The sequence below is a fragment of the Vanessa atalanta genome, chromosome 22 (assembly GCF_905147765.1).
Source record: "Vanessa atalanta chromosome 22, ilVanAtal1.2, whole genome shotgun sequence".
Lineage (NCBI taxonomy): Eukaryota > Metazoa > Arthropoda > Insecta > Lepidoptera > Nymphalidae > Vanessa > Vanessa atalanta.
The window spans coordinates 1935326-1951144 of NC_061892.1; the positions used below are offsets into that span (position 1 = coordinate 1935326).

At 31.9% G+C, this 15819-nt stretch overlaps 2 protein-coding genes across 4 annotated transcripts in view; one reads left to right on the forward strand and one right to left on the reverse strand.

The window, feature by feature from the left end:
• The window catches only part of LOC125072548, a 201507-nt gene that overhangs the window by 130030 nt on the left and 55658 nt on the right, over window positions 1–15819 (forward strand). The gene's annotated exons all lie outside the window — the stretch shown is intronic.
• Window positions 1600–9807, reverse strand: LOC125072549 (phenoloxidase-activating enzyme-like). The gene is made up of 8 exons (XM_047683167.1): window positions 9703–9807; window positions 5983–6128; window positions 5679–5872; window positions 5043–5236; window positions 4289–4439; window positions 3683–3891; window positions 3414–3571; window positions 1600–3186 (listed from the first exon to the last, which is right to left on the reverse strand). The coding sequence occupies exons 1-8, from the start codon at window positions 9764–9766 to the stop codon at window positions 2932–2934; spliced, it is 1371 nt and encodes a 456-aa protein (XP_047539123.1). The 5' UTR covers window positions 9767–9807; the 3' UTR covers window positions 1600–2931.

Genomic DNA, 15819 nt, shown 5'->3' on the forward strand with positions numbered 1-15819 from the left:
TACTATTGTAGTCATTAAAATATATACATTGTGAAATTTTAATATAATATAGGGATTTAGTTTTATATAATTCTCTATAGAATCTACTTACCGAACCGATGGTAGGTTTTTATTTAATTCTACACTGTAACATGGTGATTCAAAAGTGCTTTTGAACCTACATTAATAAAGAATACTTTGATTTTAACGCTATTAAGTAACCTAACATTTAGTTACCAGACCATAATACTGAAAATTGTTATTATTCTTAGGTATGTTATAATAAATGATGTATCAAAAAAATCCCACCTGATTCCGTCCCGAATCGATGAAACGATTCGTTCAACATTTAAACGTATGGTTGTTGACGTTGGTCGCGCACCTGATCTCTTTCCTGACGTGTCTGATTTTTTAGCATGAAATGGTGGGAATAAACTCTTACTGATTTTCGGACTCTACTAGATGTCCGAAAATCCACAACAGTGCGATTTTTAAGACGTTTTAAATCACTCTGTGGAACCAGCGGCGGTTTTTCCGAACCGATTCGACTTAGGCTTCTCAAGAAAAAAGTGTATTCCTCAAAGGCTGGCAATGCACCTGCAAGCCCGCCGGTGTTGCAGATGTCCATGGACGGTGGTAATCACTTCCCATCAGGTGAGTCTGCTGCTCGCTCCTCCTGTGCTCCTGTGCTCCTGTGTTTTGGACATGGGCTGAACACACTGTTATACTAAAATTTCCTGAGCAAATGGCTATTCCATATATATTGAGGACGGCTGCCGTGTCTGCGATGATTAAACAGCTATATTATTTTTTTCTACAACAATTATCTCATCAACATAATTATGTGATAATCTCGAAAAAATACACCTTGTTATCTTAACAATAAGGAACCCGTGTCTCAGTTATTATAATTCTTAATTAGTGTCGACGGTTGGATGATCAACGAGATCTTGTAACTTTGTGAGAATTATTTATAAATGTATATATTTGAATAAAACGGTTATTAAGCGAAAAATGGCACGATAGTCAGGTAACGCTAAGTGAACGATTCATGAGAGTCATAACACATTGTGAGCTGATTTTTCGCTCATTTTGTAAGCGTTTCAGTTCGCCATATCATACTGTGCAATTAATTATACTTAAGGTAAGTTTTATGGCAAGTCTAATTTTAGGATTAGCTTCAATGCATTCTCCTATGATATGAGGACTAACAATAGGAGCTATGCCTCTCCTCATCCTTTGGTCTATATCTAGGCATAACATCACGTCTACCCGTTGCACCGTTGTCTTGTTAAAGAAGAGAAATCTAAAGGAACACCAAAAAGTTTTTACTATTTCGAATTTCCAGTATAGTTTTATTGTACAGGTTATTTTAATGTAATCGAAATTGTACATTGTTTGATCATATTGTAAGACAGTGTCACTGATCTTTAAAATGATATTACGTAAAATTGTAGTAAAATAATCATCCGGTTATTTCTTTATTCGTTAATTTTTTATTGAACCTCGATATGTATAGTATTAATATAGAGGAACCCAATTATTGTTCATAAAATAAAATATTTTTTTAATAAATATAATTTATTTCGGCTAAAAATAGTTAGTATATAATATAAACAGTCGAGATCGTATGAAACATAGTATTTAAAAAAAAAAAAAACATTTTGTACATTTGACAAACATCCAGCTCAGATTAGTCGACAGTGATCACTTGCTGGTTTACATTTACTTGTTCGTGAATCTGCTGCCACTCTTGTTCCGAAGAATGGTTCTCTTGTTAAGTTCATGTTGATATTCCATAATTGTTAGACAAAAATAGTAAATACATTAAACTTTATGTATTTTTGCGTTGACTTTATTAACAATTAGTATTATATTTGTAATCCTGTTAAAACTGGTTCAATGTTTTGAGCATGTGCTGAAAATAATCTGGGATGTACAGCTCTTTAAATCTATACTAATATTATAAATGCGAAAGTAACTCTGTCTGTCTATATGTCTGTCTGTTACTTTTTCATGGCTCAACCACTCACGAACCAAGCTTGAACCCCAAGGACGACCAATCCCTAAAACGCGAGCGAAGCCCGCGCAAAAACTAGTAATATCGTAATGATTCGATATAATAAAGAATGTCGTTAATTAAAAACTGGTGTAATACCAAAAATAAGCCTAAATTTTTGATCATCAGATAAATGAATACTTACATAGAAAAAATACTGTAAATATCTTGAGGAAAGGCTTTTAAAGAAGCATTTCAGTTAATGCATTCACAAATATTACTAAAATATAAAATAGTACCCCTTATATTATATTTTTTATAACCTAGAAATGCCAACTATATTTGGACTCAGTGGATAAACTAAACAAAAATGTTTAACTAAGTAAGGTAACGTTGCCTGTCACAAGTATAATTTGTTAACATTCTCCTGAGGTATTATTTAAATTGTGCCAAATACCCTTATTATGTATTATACTTTGTCACTTTGCGATATATGTTATTGTTTGGTCATTACTTCCGAAGTAAAACTTCGAAATAACTTTTGCCATTTGAGAAACAATAAGTTATATGGCCTTTGTAATAAAAATAATTCAGTAGACGAAAAAGTCAGGCGAAATATTTTTTAAAGACTGATCCACATATTGCATTAATTTGTTTATGGGCTTTTCATAGATTTGCTTTAAATATACTTAGTAATAGACAAAAACAACATTTTTGGGCAGTATAAAGTTATTTTGCTAGAACTCTTTGACGTAGACGTATGATTGTAGACGGACTTTAGACGTAAATATGTCAAATTGTTGAGTCAAAAACCATGTATTCATTATCTTCATAGTTTTTGATGATTTTTATTTAATTATTGGTAAAGAGATGAAGTCAGATAAAACTTGATTTGACCATCAAGCATTAGAAGAGTAAAGGGCATTGTGAAATGCCTTTGTATAAGAATTGACTTAAGGTTCGACTACACTTTTGATCCATGGTATGTAATCGTAAACCTTTGTATAGATGCTAGGCTTGCCCTGGTTGCCGCACTGCAATATACCAAAACTAATGACGCCAGTGAGCTCGAATTTCTTTTCATCTTGATACATCAGGGGTCCGCCGGAATCTCCTTTGCACGAGTCCTTATTCAATTCGCCTCCTGCGCACATCTGCTTGTCCCACACCAGCGAAACTCCTTTACGGCTGTATAGTTCTCGACAACTCTGTAAACGGTATTTATTCAAATTAAGAAGTTATACGGACAAGTATTATAATCAATCTTATATACAATCTTTGATTCACAACCGTGTATCAGTAAAACTATTTGTCTTGCTGTTTGGCAGTGGAATACCGGATAAGTAAATGTTACATAATCAATTATGAATGTACAAAGATTTTAAATAAAATAAAAATATTTAGGATGTCATTTAAAGACTTAATTATTTAGTACCGTCTGATCTACGAAGATCAAATCCGAATGAAGTTTAATATCGCTCCTCGTATGAGTTTCGTCTACAGCTCCCCATCCAGCTACGAAGTAACGCATATCTCTTTCTGGCGTAGACAAGGTAATGTCGAATGTTGGCAAGCATATAGGTCGTACAAAATCTAAAATAATTTCAATAAAATGAATACATTTGTATTATTTTTTTATCTCTTGATTATACCTCAACCAGTTGCAACATATAAGAAAAATTTATAAGTTTTTCGTTTTCTAACCGTCGTAAGGAGCCAATTTTTCCAGCTTGATCAATGCAATATCATTTGCCTGTATAACAATCTTATCTGTGTTGTATTGGGGGTGAATGATGGTCTCCGCTATTGGTATTGAAATGGCTCCCGAGGTACAATCTAAACCATCTCCTTCCACTTCAACGCAGTCTGGTCCATTGTTTGTCGTATTGTATTCACCAAGACGAACGGATTTCCTGATGAAAAATATTATAAATGTTCAGAGTATTGAATTAGATTTGATTACAGAGAATTTGGCCATTAATTATAATAAATGTAATTCTTGCTTTAATGACTCAGATTTTAAAGTGAGATTCTGAGTGAGCTGGTTTAATTACACGCACTAGGGTCGTAATATTTTCGTTTCTAAGGTTGGTGGCGCGTTGGCAATGTATCTTACACTGTTAATATTTTTACAGTGTCCTTGTCTATGGATAGTGGTGACCATTTCCCATCATTCGCCTCTTTGACCAGTCTGCTTACCTATTTTAAATGAATAAAACTTTAAACTGCTTTTATGCTGCACGAGCATAGAAAGGTAATAGCTTATTTTCACTATACTTATATTTTGTTTGTAATTAAACTTTTACTTACGCTCCTCTTGATTTTTTGGCTGTTGTTATAAGGCAGTGAGCTGCCGTAAGTACATATTCACTACTGATAAGGGTTCCTCCACATAGATAATCTCTCGTATACTCAATCAATGCTAACCACGGATACTGATCTATTGAAGTTGGTACACCATCTGTGGGAATAATTTCAACATTTTTTAATAAATTTGCTTCATCATTCGTTTGGAATGACTTTAACGCGGCTTACAGTAGAATGAACTGGCGGATATCGTCACGTAAGGAAAAAGCTTTACGACTTATTCCTCTCTTTCTTTTTCTCTCTGTCTCTTTCTATCGTATACGGTTTCATATCATATAATTTAATTCTTTTGATACTGTTTTAATTCACACGGTAATTTAATTTAATTATTCTCTAACGCTGTTTATTTATTTCATCGCTTCTGTTGTTTAGAACATAAAATATAGTTAAGGCAACTTCATTCGAACCGGGTATCCCACACATCTTGTTTTTTTAGTTCATATCTAACTTTATTGATGAATTTTATTCATCTTATATTTTTTCTAATATCATCAATAATATACATATAATCAAATATATTAATTGGAGCTAAATATGATTTAGCGATTGAAAAGAAATATCATCTTTATGCGCATTTCAAGTCACGATTTTTAATAAGGACCTGAATTGTCATATTAAAATTTATATACCTATTTCCTATCTTAGCCTCGCTCGACTGACGCAATTTCGTCTTAATAATGTAAGAACAATTACATACATATAATTTTATTGCCGCTCGCACTGTCTACCCCACAACAATCCTTATTAGGATCTGGTAGACCTGGTTTTGGTGTACACATGTTGTTGGTAGAAAATCTGTCTAATCCTGTTACTGGTTTCTTTGTAGTTAACCGGTGGTTACCGTCGGTCGGAGTATCACAACACACGCTGTACATAGCTGATCCTATACACCTGTGTATCAAATCAAAATATACTTTAAACAAGGAGGCTTTTACAAGCACCTTTGAATCGTCATTTAACAAACTATTTAAAGTGAAACTACCACCGGTTCGGTATGTAGAGTCTACCGAGAAGAACCCGCACGAAAATCAGTAGTTAAGTACTCTTTTTCAAAATTTAAAAATAAGGTCATGTTAGTTAAATACAATGATATATATATGTTTATATGTAGTTAAATTAGTCTTGAATAATTAATGAAAATTTTAGTCACAGATTTATATTTACATATTAAATGTCTTTGTAGTATATACTAGTCAAATATAATCCGCAATGTTTCCTTTCTTTTATTTTTTATCTCCGACGATTGTCGGACGCGAGATTTTTGTCGGATGTCGTCATTAGATTTAGGTTTGGACGTCGATAAAATCGTGTAAAATAAGAATATGTATTTCACCTGGATCTCTGTACATATTCCAAGTCCTCTTCTGAAGCTTCTTTTAATCTTTTGGCAACTTTTGGGCAAGAGTCTAAGCTGACACAAGTACCATATGTCCCTTCCAAAGTAACGCATCTCTTTTCAGGTGGTATTGTTACTGTCGCAGCTGTTGTTGTTGTGGTAGTGGTAGATGTTTTAACTGGGCAGCAAACCTATAGATTTAAAATATTTTCATAAGGAATTATATATTCTGGTGTTATTCTCTTGAATGGCGCAAAAGGACTAGTTGTCTGTTGTTGTCCAAAGCTGTATTTAAACATACCATAGGATTCTCTCTAATAAAGCCGCAATGCCATTGCTTAAGAATCTCTCGATCCAAAGTGGTACCCTTTATTAAATTTCTAAGTTTATCGCAGTCCGCCAGTAGTACGCACTTGCCGTCGACTCCAGTCGGCGTAATGCAGTAATCTGGAAAAAAGTTAAATCTTTACGGTGTACATATAATAATACTCATGTTTCTATGTATAGTTATTGTTATAAATCTGGATCATATAGCTAAGTGACAAGGGAATCAAATACCTATATGTAATGAATCACAAGAAAATATATGGTTGCAAAATGCAATTTGTACTAATAGTCTGCCTGACAATCTTACGTTAAGACGAATCTTTTGTAGGAATAATCGTTACCAAGAGTCGAGATGGCCTAGTGGTTAGAACGCGTGCATCTTAACTGATGATTTCGGGTTCAAACCCAGGCAGGCACCAACCACCACTGAATTTTCATGTGCTTAATTTGTGTTTATAATTCATCTCGTGCTCGGTGGTGAAGGAAACATCGTGAGGAAACCTGCATGTTTCTAATTTCAACGCAATCCTGCCACATGTGTATTCCACCAACCGGCATTGGAGCAGCGTGGTGCAATATGCTCCAAAACCTTCTTCTCAAAGGGAGAGGAGGCCTTAGCCCAGCAGTGAGAAATTTACGGGCTGCTTTTGTAAATCGTTACCAGTAACGGCTTGTATTATGGAATATGGTGATGTATGTGTTTTGTAAATTATAATTTTTCCTTCAGTTGTCGACATGCGACCAGCATATTTCGATACCTTATTTTTACTATATCTAATTTTTTAATTGATAACACCGACGATCGTCAATGGCGACCAACGAAAAATAAATCGATGGATTAAAACAGGAGAAAAAGTTTAGAACTCTTTCCTGTTAATGTATAAATAAATAAATAAGTATAGATGTGAAATTAAGCTCTAATAAATTATACGCCTAACGGTTGTCCTGAGCACGCGGAGATGGACATTTTTTTCCTCAATCGAATAAGTTGCGCAAGATTACGAACTAAATGAATGCTGAACCGAAATCTATTGAATTTCTTGAGGACTAGCGACCGCATTATTAAAAAATATTTATACCCTATAGTATTCAGAAATAATGAATTTTTGTAATAGCGAAAACATTTTAGAATTAGAAGTTCTGGAGGTTTTAAATGTGTTTATATTTATATTTTGTTCTAAATTTTGTTTAATTCAAATAAATTTGACTAAACTAAAATAGTTTTGTTTGAGTAATATATAATTAAGTGTTTTTGTACAACTATTTATTTTCTAGTCAAGGTTCGGAATGGATTTTTATTTTTTTGACAAAAACTAACCGATGTCACGCGCGATCTGTTGTTCGTTAATGGTCTTATGTGGTATGTATGTCAATTGTAAAAAGTTTTGAATACAAATTTACATATACGAAAGTATTTAATTTTATACATGTATAAGATACTTGGAATTGTTTATTAAATGGTAGGAAAATGCGACAGACGACGTACCTGTATTATATTGTACTCATAAAATTTTATTTTAAAATATGTGTGTATACTTTAGTCATTTTTTATGAAATGTCGTCGTGCACTTTTACAAGTTTTAAGTTTTACAGATTTTCGATTTAAAGCATTCATCCCGTTAAGACAGACTTTGTAGTAAACGCATTTGCTCTTTGCAAACATTATTTTTTTATTGCATAGACTAGGGATCCCCCGGCTTTGCAAGAATTCATTAACATCGAATTTTTTTTTTTGCTATAAATATAGCACTCAGGAATTATTAGCTTTATAGTTGCGTAAAATCGTTTCCCCCTACATACAAACAAGGAACATTAAACTTTTTATAATAGGTATTACTATAGACGTAGAGGGTTTGAAAGTATATTGAAATTATACGATTACAACTACTTCCGTTACACGTACATTATGTACGTAATTACTGACATTAATGATATTCTCTATGACAGTTTTTGTTAGTGAATGTATTAAACGTTGATATCTTTAGATGAATAATATCACTTGATGGTAAGGCTTTGCGCGAGCCCGTCTGGGTACACTCATCAAATATTCTACCAAACAGCTATTCTTAGTAATGTTGCGTTCCAATTCGAAGGGTGAGTGATCTTTAACTACGGTCACAAGGGACATAACATCTCAGTTTGCAAGATTTTTTTTTATGATATCGGTAGGCGGTCGAGCAAATGGGCCACTTAATGGTAAGTGGTCACCACCGCCCATAGACAATGGCGTTGTAAGAAATATTAACCATTCCTTACATCACCAATGCGCCACCAACCCTGGGGAACTACCCTGGCTCACTCACCCTTCAAACCGGAACATAACAATACTGAGTACTGCTGTTTGGCGGTGGAATATCTGATCAGTAGGTGGTACCTACCCAGACGGGCTTACACAAAGCCCTACCACCAAGTAAGTTGTGGTTTTTAGTGAATTGGCGATCTAAGGAATGGTTAATATTTCTAATAGGGCCAATGTCTATGGGCGGTGGTCACTTACCATCAGTTGGCTCATTGACCTGTCCGCCTATCTAAATCGTAAAAAATATTTGTAAACGTAATATATTATATTAATTCTTTCTAGTGTGTTTAATGTATGTTTCGTTCTTTCGAATCTATGTTTGTCAATTAAATCTGAATGTTAATTTTAAAATTAGAATAAGTCTATGATCATAATTTAATTTAATAATTGGTCTTTGTGATTGTCAACAACAAAACGCGTTCTTCTAAACGATTTTCCTCCTTTGGGAAACATAAATGTATTTAAAACATATTAGTCAAATATCGAGTCATGGTATCAACTTATCTTAATTATAATGATTAATTTATTATAATTTATTATATTACGAAAATGTTAATTTTGACAAATTCGTTAACAAATTTAAGTAATAATAATTATTCAGACAATCAAAGTTTGTACTGTATGTGAACTTGTGTAAATTATATGGTACGTATCGTTCTCGTAGATGATTTTGATGATTAAGGATCTCAATTTTGAACCCATAGTCATATTTAACACATTCGGTTAATGTTAACTATCTCTTGCTACTTTTACTTCTTCTAGTACTCGTATCATTCCTACTATTAAAACAGTAGAAATACTACTTCATTAACCAACTCTGACGTTGGAACTAGCTAACTAATTTTTTTATTGGACTTGTTGCGTTGATGAGAAGTGACGTAAAGGCGGATAAAACCGCGCGGAGTGGCTAGTCATTTATTTTTGCGTCAAGAACCAAGCGTGCAAAAAAACACTTTTAGACTTCTATAAATATTTATATAAAACAATTTTGATATAAATCTAAAAGTACAATACATCGTATATCTTTTGAAAATACTTCAAGGGTATTTAATGTTTACGTCTACAGAAAACATGTTATTTATAGAGAGGTCCATCGCGATATGAAACGTAATAAACTGGATTCCCTTGAAAATATCGAAGTAGATCTAGACGGTTATCTTGATATTAACACCGAATTATAATAATACTCAAATAATATGATCACTGTTTAAGATGTTATGGTGATTAACGGAAGGAGATTCGCAAAGTGGAACGCATTCGCGTATGCACGAATGCAAGAAAATCACGCCGCGAAGATCGCATTTTATGAGGTACAAAAGTCGTTTTCTAAATGATATTGTATGCGAGAACCGGTAACACATCACAAACCGGATAAATTGAAAGTTTAAAACATACCTTCTTGTCCAAAGACGATACATGTTAATGTCACAAACGTAACGATTTTAAAAATTCGTTTCATTCTTACAACACGTCCGATCGACGTGACCGTTTTGAGCGTACTGACTTATTACTAAATAATAAATATATAAAGTAATATGCTCAAAGCTTTATGGTATGTTATTTTTATATGTATATATATATATGTGTACGCGCAATGATTCAAGCTTAGACACGTTAGAATAATATCGATATGTTAATTTATGGGAATGACTGACTGACATATACGAAATGACGTTTTATAAGTCTAGCTACGAGACCCGGCTTCGCACGGAAAACATATGTATTGAAAGATAAGTAAACAAAGTTTGGATGTCAGTGGACACTAGGCTTGATTTATGAGGTTGGATTTTTTAGTATCCTTTGAAAATGTTTTCATTTCTCAGAATGAAGGGAATTGATGGGTGATACGAGACGCATTGAAATGATTCAGGTATTAAGATCCCCAAGACCCAGCCTAAGACCCTGTAGCTACTTAACATATACGAAGGCAGATAAATAATCTTTCCAGGATTTAGGGTACGGCATAGAGTGTCGTCTTCATCAAACGTGCCACAAGGAAAATACCCGATAGGGGGTATACCATGCGTTAATTGCAATATTGCGTCATATGAATACCTTCTATATTTGATACCGATAATAGCGAAGATACGTTGGAGGCCACTTGTGAAGAGCGTACCATTGGTAACCACTAAGGAGTACTGGATTACATCAAGAGAAATCCAAATCAAAATATATTTCATTCAAGTAAGCTTTTGAAACGTAATTTTACAGAATGTATTGTAAACGTAAATCTACCACCGGTTTATAATTAATAAAAAAACTCGCTTTAATCGCTTTAATCGCTATTTATTATGATATTGTGTAGAATAATTTTCTTTTTATGTATTAAAAATAAATTGGCAAAATAAATAAGTCTAGTAAAATTCTAGAAGTGATTGATCGCCCCTTCTTTTCTTTGAATATTAAAAGGCAGCTGTTTGATTTAGCAGCTTATCATTCTATTTCAATACACATTATTGTCTATAGATGCTTAGGATTCGTAGATAGTTACGGTTTAAATTGGGCGATCTTATGGTTAATTGCTAACTCTTTAAGACAGTCGAAGATAGATTGAAACAAGTAATCAAGGTAGTTTGTTGGGAAAAAAAATGTATAATATTTACAAACTCATGAGTACCTCATACATATATATAAATAATATATACTAACTATTATTTTAAGATTATAAAATACTAGCGATACCTGCCCCGGCTTCGCACGGGCGCAATGCTAATACTAAATATAATACAGAATGTCTTTATATACAACGTTCATAGATTTTTTGTCATTAGACAATACAAACTGCTATGTCTCTGCACTTTAAGTCTGTAATATCTTCGAAAATATTAATTTAAATTACATGCTGTTAAGGACAATATTGATCTTTAAAAAATGCACAATTTATTAAAGGTACTTAATTACATAAATAAGGATTAATGCTGAATTGCTTAAAATCATTATTACATAAGCTATTATTTCTCGTAAAAAGTAAAGGATAAAAAGATAGACATCTAGATCTTTAAAAGATAGACATATGCCAACCCAGAATTTTTATTAGACTTTTTTAAGGTGTACAATACTGTAGTACATTATTTTGATCTATTTCGTAGGGTTGCGATGTAAGCGCACAAAAAGTGTTTGTTTACGACATCATATTAGATAAACATCTACATAAATTCTCTATCTAAACCGCTAAAAATAAATTGACAGTGTTTCTCTACTATATTATGCATTTATTATACATAAACATCTTCCTCTTGAATCACTTCACCTATTGAAAGAAACCGCATCAAAATCCGTTTTGTAGTTTAAAAGATTTAAGCATACACAGGGACAGACAGATAGCGAGATATTATAATCTACCATTCACCAAAATATTGAAAAAATATACACAACTACTCATTAGTTAACAAAGTTATATATTCTAGAAAATGACAAAAACATTAAGGAACTCATAAAACATGCAACTGACTATTCAATTTTGTCACTTATGTCAACTAAAGATGGCCGCCTTTGCTGCTTCGATATTTTCTCCTGCCACGTCGTCGGTGACGTCACTTCCCCGGCCACGTATATATTAATTACATACTTTAGTAATCGTGTAACAAAACATAAAAAATGTCTATGATTTAATTTAAGGGGACTACATGAGCTAAATGCAAGTTTTATAATGCAAAAAAGTATATGATCCAATGCAGTAAACCAAATGAAAAAAAGATATGATAATCTTCAGGATACATGCTAAGTATTTGTTATTTTGAAAACATGATGTAATTAATTTGGTACGATAGAAAAAAATCACAAAGTTACCTCTAAAAAGATCTTTTAATCAATAATAACTATACTTATATACGTTCCATAATTCTGGTTTTTTGTCAGATTATTCTACAAGCAATATGCTATTTAACCTGGGTGACACTTTTTTAGTAAAATCAATAGATTTTTTTTAAATCCGATATTCTTATTTTCGAACAAAATACGTACGCATGTGTGCGTAAACGCCGTGTACAGACAATGCCGGCCGAGGCCTGATGCTATACAGACGTGTCGATCTTTTCGCCGCATCATTCATTACGTTACGAGATATTTTTTTGTAATTTTAATTGTAAATTCATTGTTTCATGTTTTCTTATAATAAATTTTATTCTTTCTTGTAAATAAATATATTAAGTTAAAATAGTGTAGTAGTAATTAGGCATTTGTTTTTTTATTATATTATTTGTTATAAATTTTAATTGTGTAAATATGGGAAATAAAGTGAAACGCGTGAGGAAAACTAAAAAACGTTTATATAAATCAAGCGCCGAACATACATATGAACGATATTAAAAGGTAAGAGTATTTAATTAGTAAACATATTTTTTTTTTTATAAACTATGAATATTGAAAACATCTATTAGAAAAATGTGCAATCAGTTCGCATATAATCAGATTTTTCGAGCCATTCTTAATAATTACGATAGAGTATTTGGTCAAAGGAAGGAAAACATCAATTGACTTTCATGGGGATCAAGTGACTACATTCGATCCCCATGAACTCGAAGCATTTTTTTTTTCTTTATAACTACTATGACATATTAAGATACATATTTTTTAAATACATAATTTTATAATTAATAAAAATGTAATTACTAACATATATTTATTTTTTACAGAATAAAGAAAGTCGAAAACAATAACACGGAAGCTATTTATATTGCGTAAGAGTTTAATTTTATCGATTGTTTATAATAAGAATTAAAGTTATGTATGAACTAATTTTAATAATAATAAAAAAAAGTAAAGTCGTAACAAAAAAAATGTAATTGTTGTGAACCAGAGCACTAGAATATTTAGAAGTGTCATTTGTACGTAATTCATAAATTTAAATTTTTTTGTAACGTCCGCCATATTGGATTGAATATAGCAGCAATTCATGAATCGTGCATTGTCATCGAGATTAAATATGTGTGCCAACTTTCAGCTGAAAGTGGGTGTAATATTTATTCCAAGATTCCAGGACATATGTAATAACATTAATACATACAAGTGAAAATAAATAAAAAAATTAAAAAAAAAATTAACACTAATTTTTTTTTTTTTGTACTAAATATAAATAAAAATATTTTAAGTTTAATTAAATCAGTTTTATTTTTTAATCATTTTCGAATAACAGTCAAAAGCAATACAAATAATTCTAATATCCTATCTATTTTTATGAGATTTATGATTAAACCTATTATGATTAACCTTTCATTCATCAATGATTCAACCAAATCGAATTGACAACATTTTTTTCTAGTAAATATTTAGATTTTTTTTTTTTTAAATTGAATATATATTTTTTCTTTATGAACCAATATTAATAAAACGAACAAATACTACGCTATATGTTACCCCACGGTCACTACACTATAGATTTCGAACACTTACGATTTTATTATATAAATAGATCATTAAACTTTTATAAAATGTTAAAAATTGGTATGTTTCAATATTTAGTATAAGAACTAATTGTGGTATAATAATATAAATAATAGAAAAAAAAGGTTAAAACTAACTGTCTATTTTATTGTGTACAAAATATAAATAAAAATATTGTAAGTTTAATTGAATCAGTTTTATTTTATAATCATTTGTTAACTAACATCGAAAGAAATAAAAATAATTCTGTTGTCCTATCTATTTTTTATGAGATTTATGATTGATCTTACGTCGCTCGGTTTGGCGCCATCTATTAGAATATTTGGGCGTAATCTCGTTACCTCGCTTAACCCTTAGTACACGGGCTTGCCGTTTTTGTCGATTTTGTAAGTGTGTGCGTGCGATTCTCAAGGGCACTTAGCTCTTGTAGTCCTCTTAAATGAAAGATTTTCATGACGCATTACTACAGTTTTCCCATTGCACAATTATCGTTGCGTAAAGTTTTATAATAACTATATCGATTACGCTAGTGGATTACTATAGTATAAATTATATAAAGTTATAAAAAAAAATAGGAGTCATTGCATTTCGGCTATATATTTGTATTATATATTGTTAATAATGGTTGTAACGAAACGCTATATAATATTGCGCAATTTTTCATGGATGTATTTGTCATAAAACTCCAGGCTTTTTGTATTGGAGTTGGAATTTTAATGTCGTATATGAATTTGTTTAAATAGGTAGGCAGACATGCGTATGGGCCATGATGATGGTGACGTGCGTATGACATGATGGTAGTCACCACCGCCCATAGATATTTACATTGCCAATCAACCTTGGAAACAAAGACGTTACGTCCCTTTTTTATGGAAGACGTGGTAAGCGTGCTCATCTGATGGAAAGTGATTACCACCACACATGGGCATTTGCGACACCAGGGGGCTTGTAGGTGCGTTTGGCCTTTGAAAAATGTGTACGCTCTTTTCTCGTAGATTTCCAAGTCGTATCGGTTCAGGAAGTTGGTTCCACAGAGTAGTTGTGCAAGATTAGATAGAAATTCCCTACAAAATCGCGCTGTTGCGGATGTTGGTCCTTTTACCTGTGGTTTTTTTATTCTTCAAACAGGAATAGAATAATACTAACAGTATTTCAGCTCTTAATACCTATTAATCTTCGAGCAGATAATCCAGTATTGATATGTTTTGTGTTTAAATGATTATTGTATTCATAGGATTTACGATACAAAAAAATATTGAAAGCGTTCAAATGGTCGTTGCCAAATTAAAAAAATAATAATTAAAGAATGGTTCAATGTGAAAGGTACAATACAATTAGTGAGTTTATGGTTGATACACCTTGGGAATGGAACGATCGCCTTGGCTATTTCTTTTCAAACTGAATATTTTTAATAATAAAATTGACGAAAAAAAAGAGTCGCTGAGTTTCTTTCGCCGGTCAGGTCAGGGTATTTACTTTTCCGAACCGGTGGTAGTGTTTAATTTGGCAATCAATAAGTAATTGAATAAAGGAATTCGATTTGATTTGATTCGATATACGAATTACAGCCGACTCATAGCGAATAATTTAGCGTAAAAATAAATAATAAACTATTTGCTATAAAAACTTGCAAAATTTAATTTAATGTCAACAAAGCGGCAATTTTAATAATAATTGTTTTTGTGTTCAATAATAATAAACGCAAACACTTGCACCGTCACTGCTTTTTATTCAACGGCAAAAAATCGATAATCGATGTACATATATCGATAAGCGAAATTTTACGTTACAGCACTCACTAGTTCTCATCTGTAAAAAAGTGAGAAACCCTGATAAATCAATAAGCTATTTGACAATGCGAAAAATAAAGTATCAATTAATGTAATCAGTATATATTATGAGTTTTAAAATGGTTATTTACTAACGAAAGTTGAAAATAATAATTAATCTTTTCAACAATCAATAAACAAAAATGCATTTTTTTAAACGTTTGTCAAGTGACGTACAATACAGGCAAGTGATGTCACCGACCCAATTACAGCGCCATATTGTCAAAGTAGCGTTTTCGCGCGCTATTTAAATATGGAATTTTTAATTTGATATTTGTCAACAAATATGTACTAGAATTTA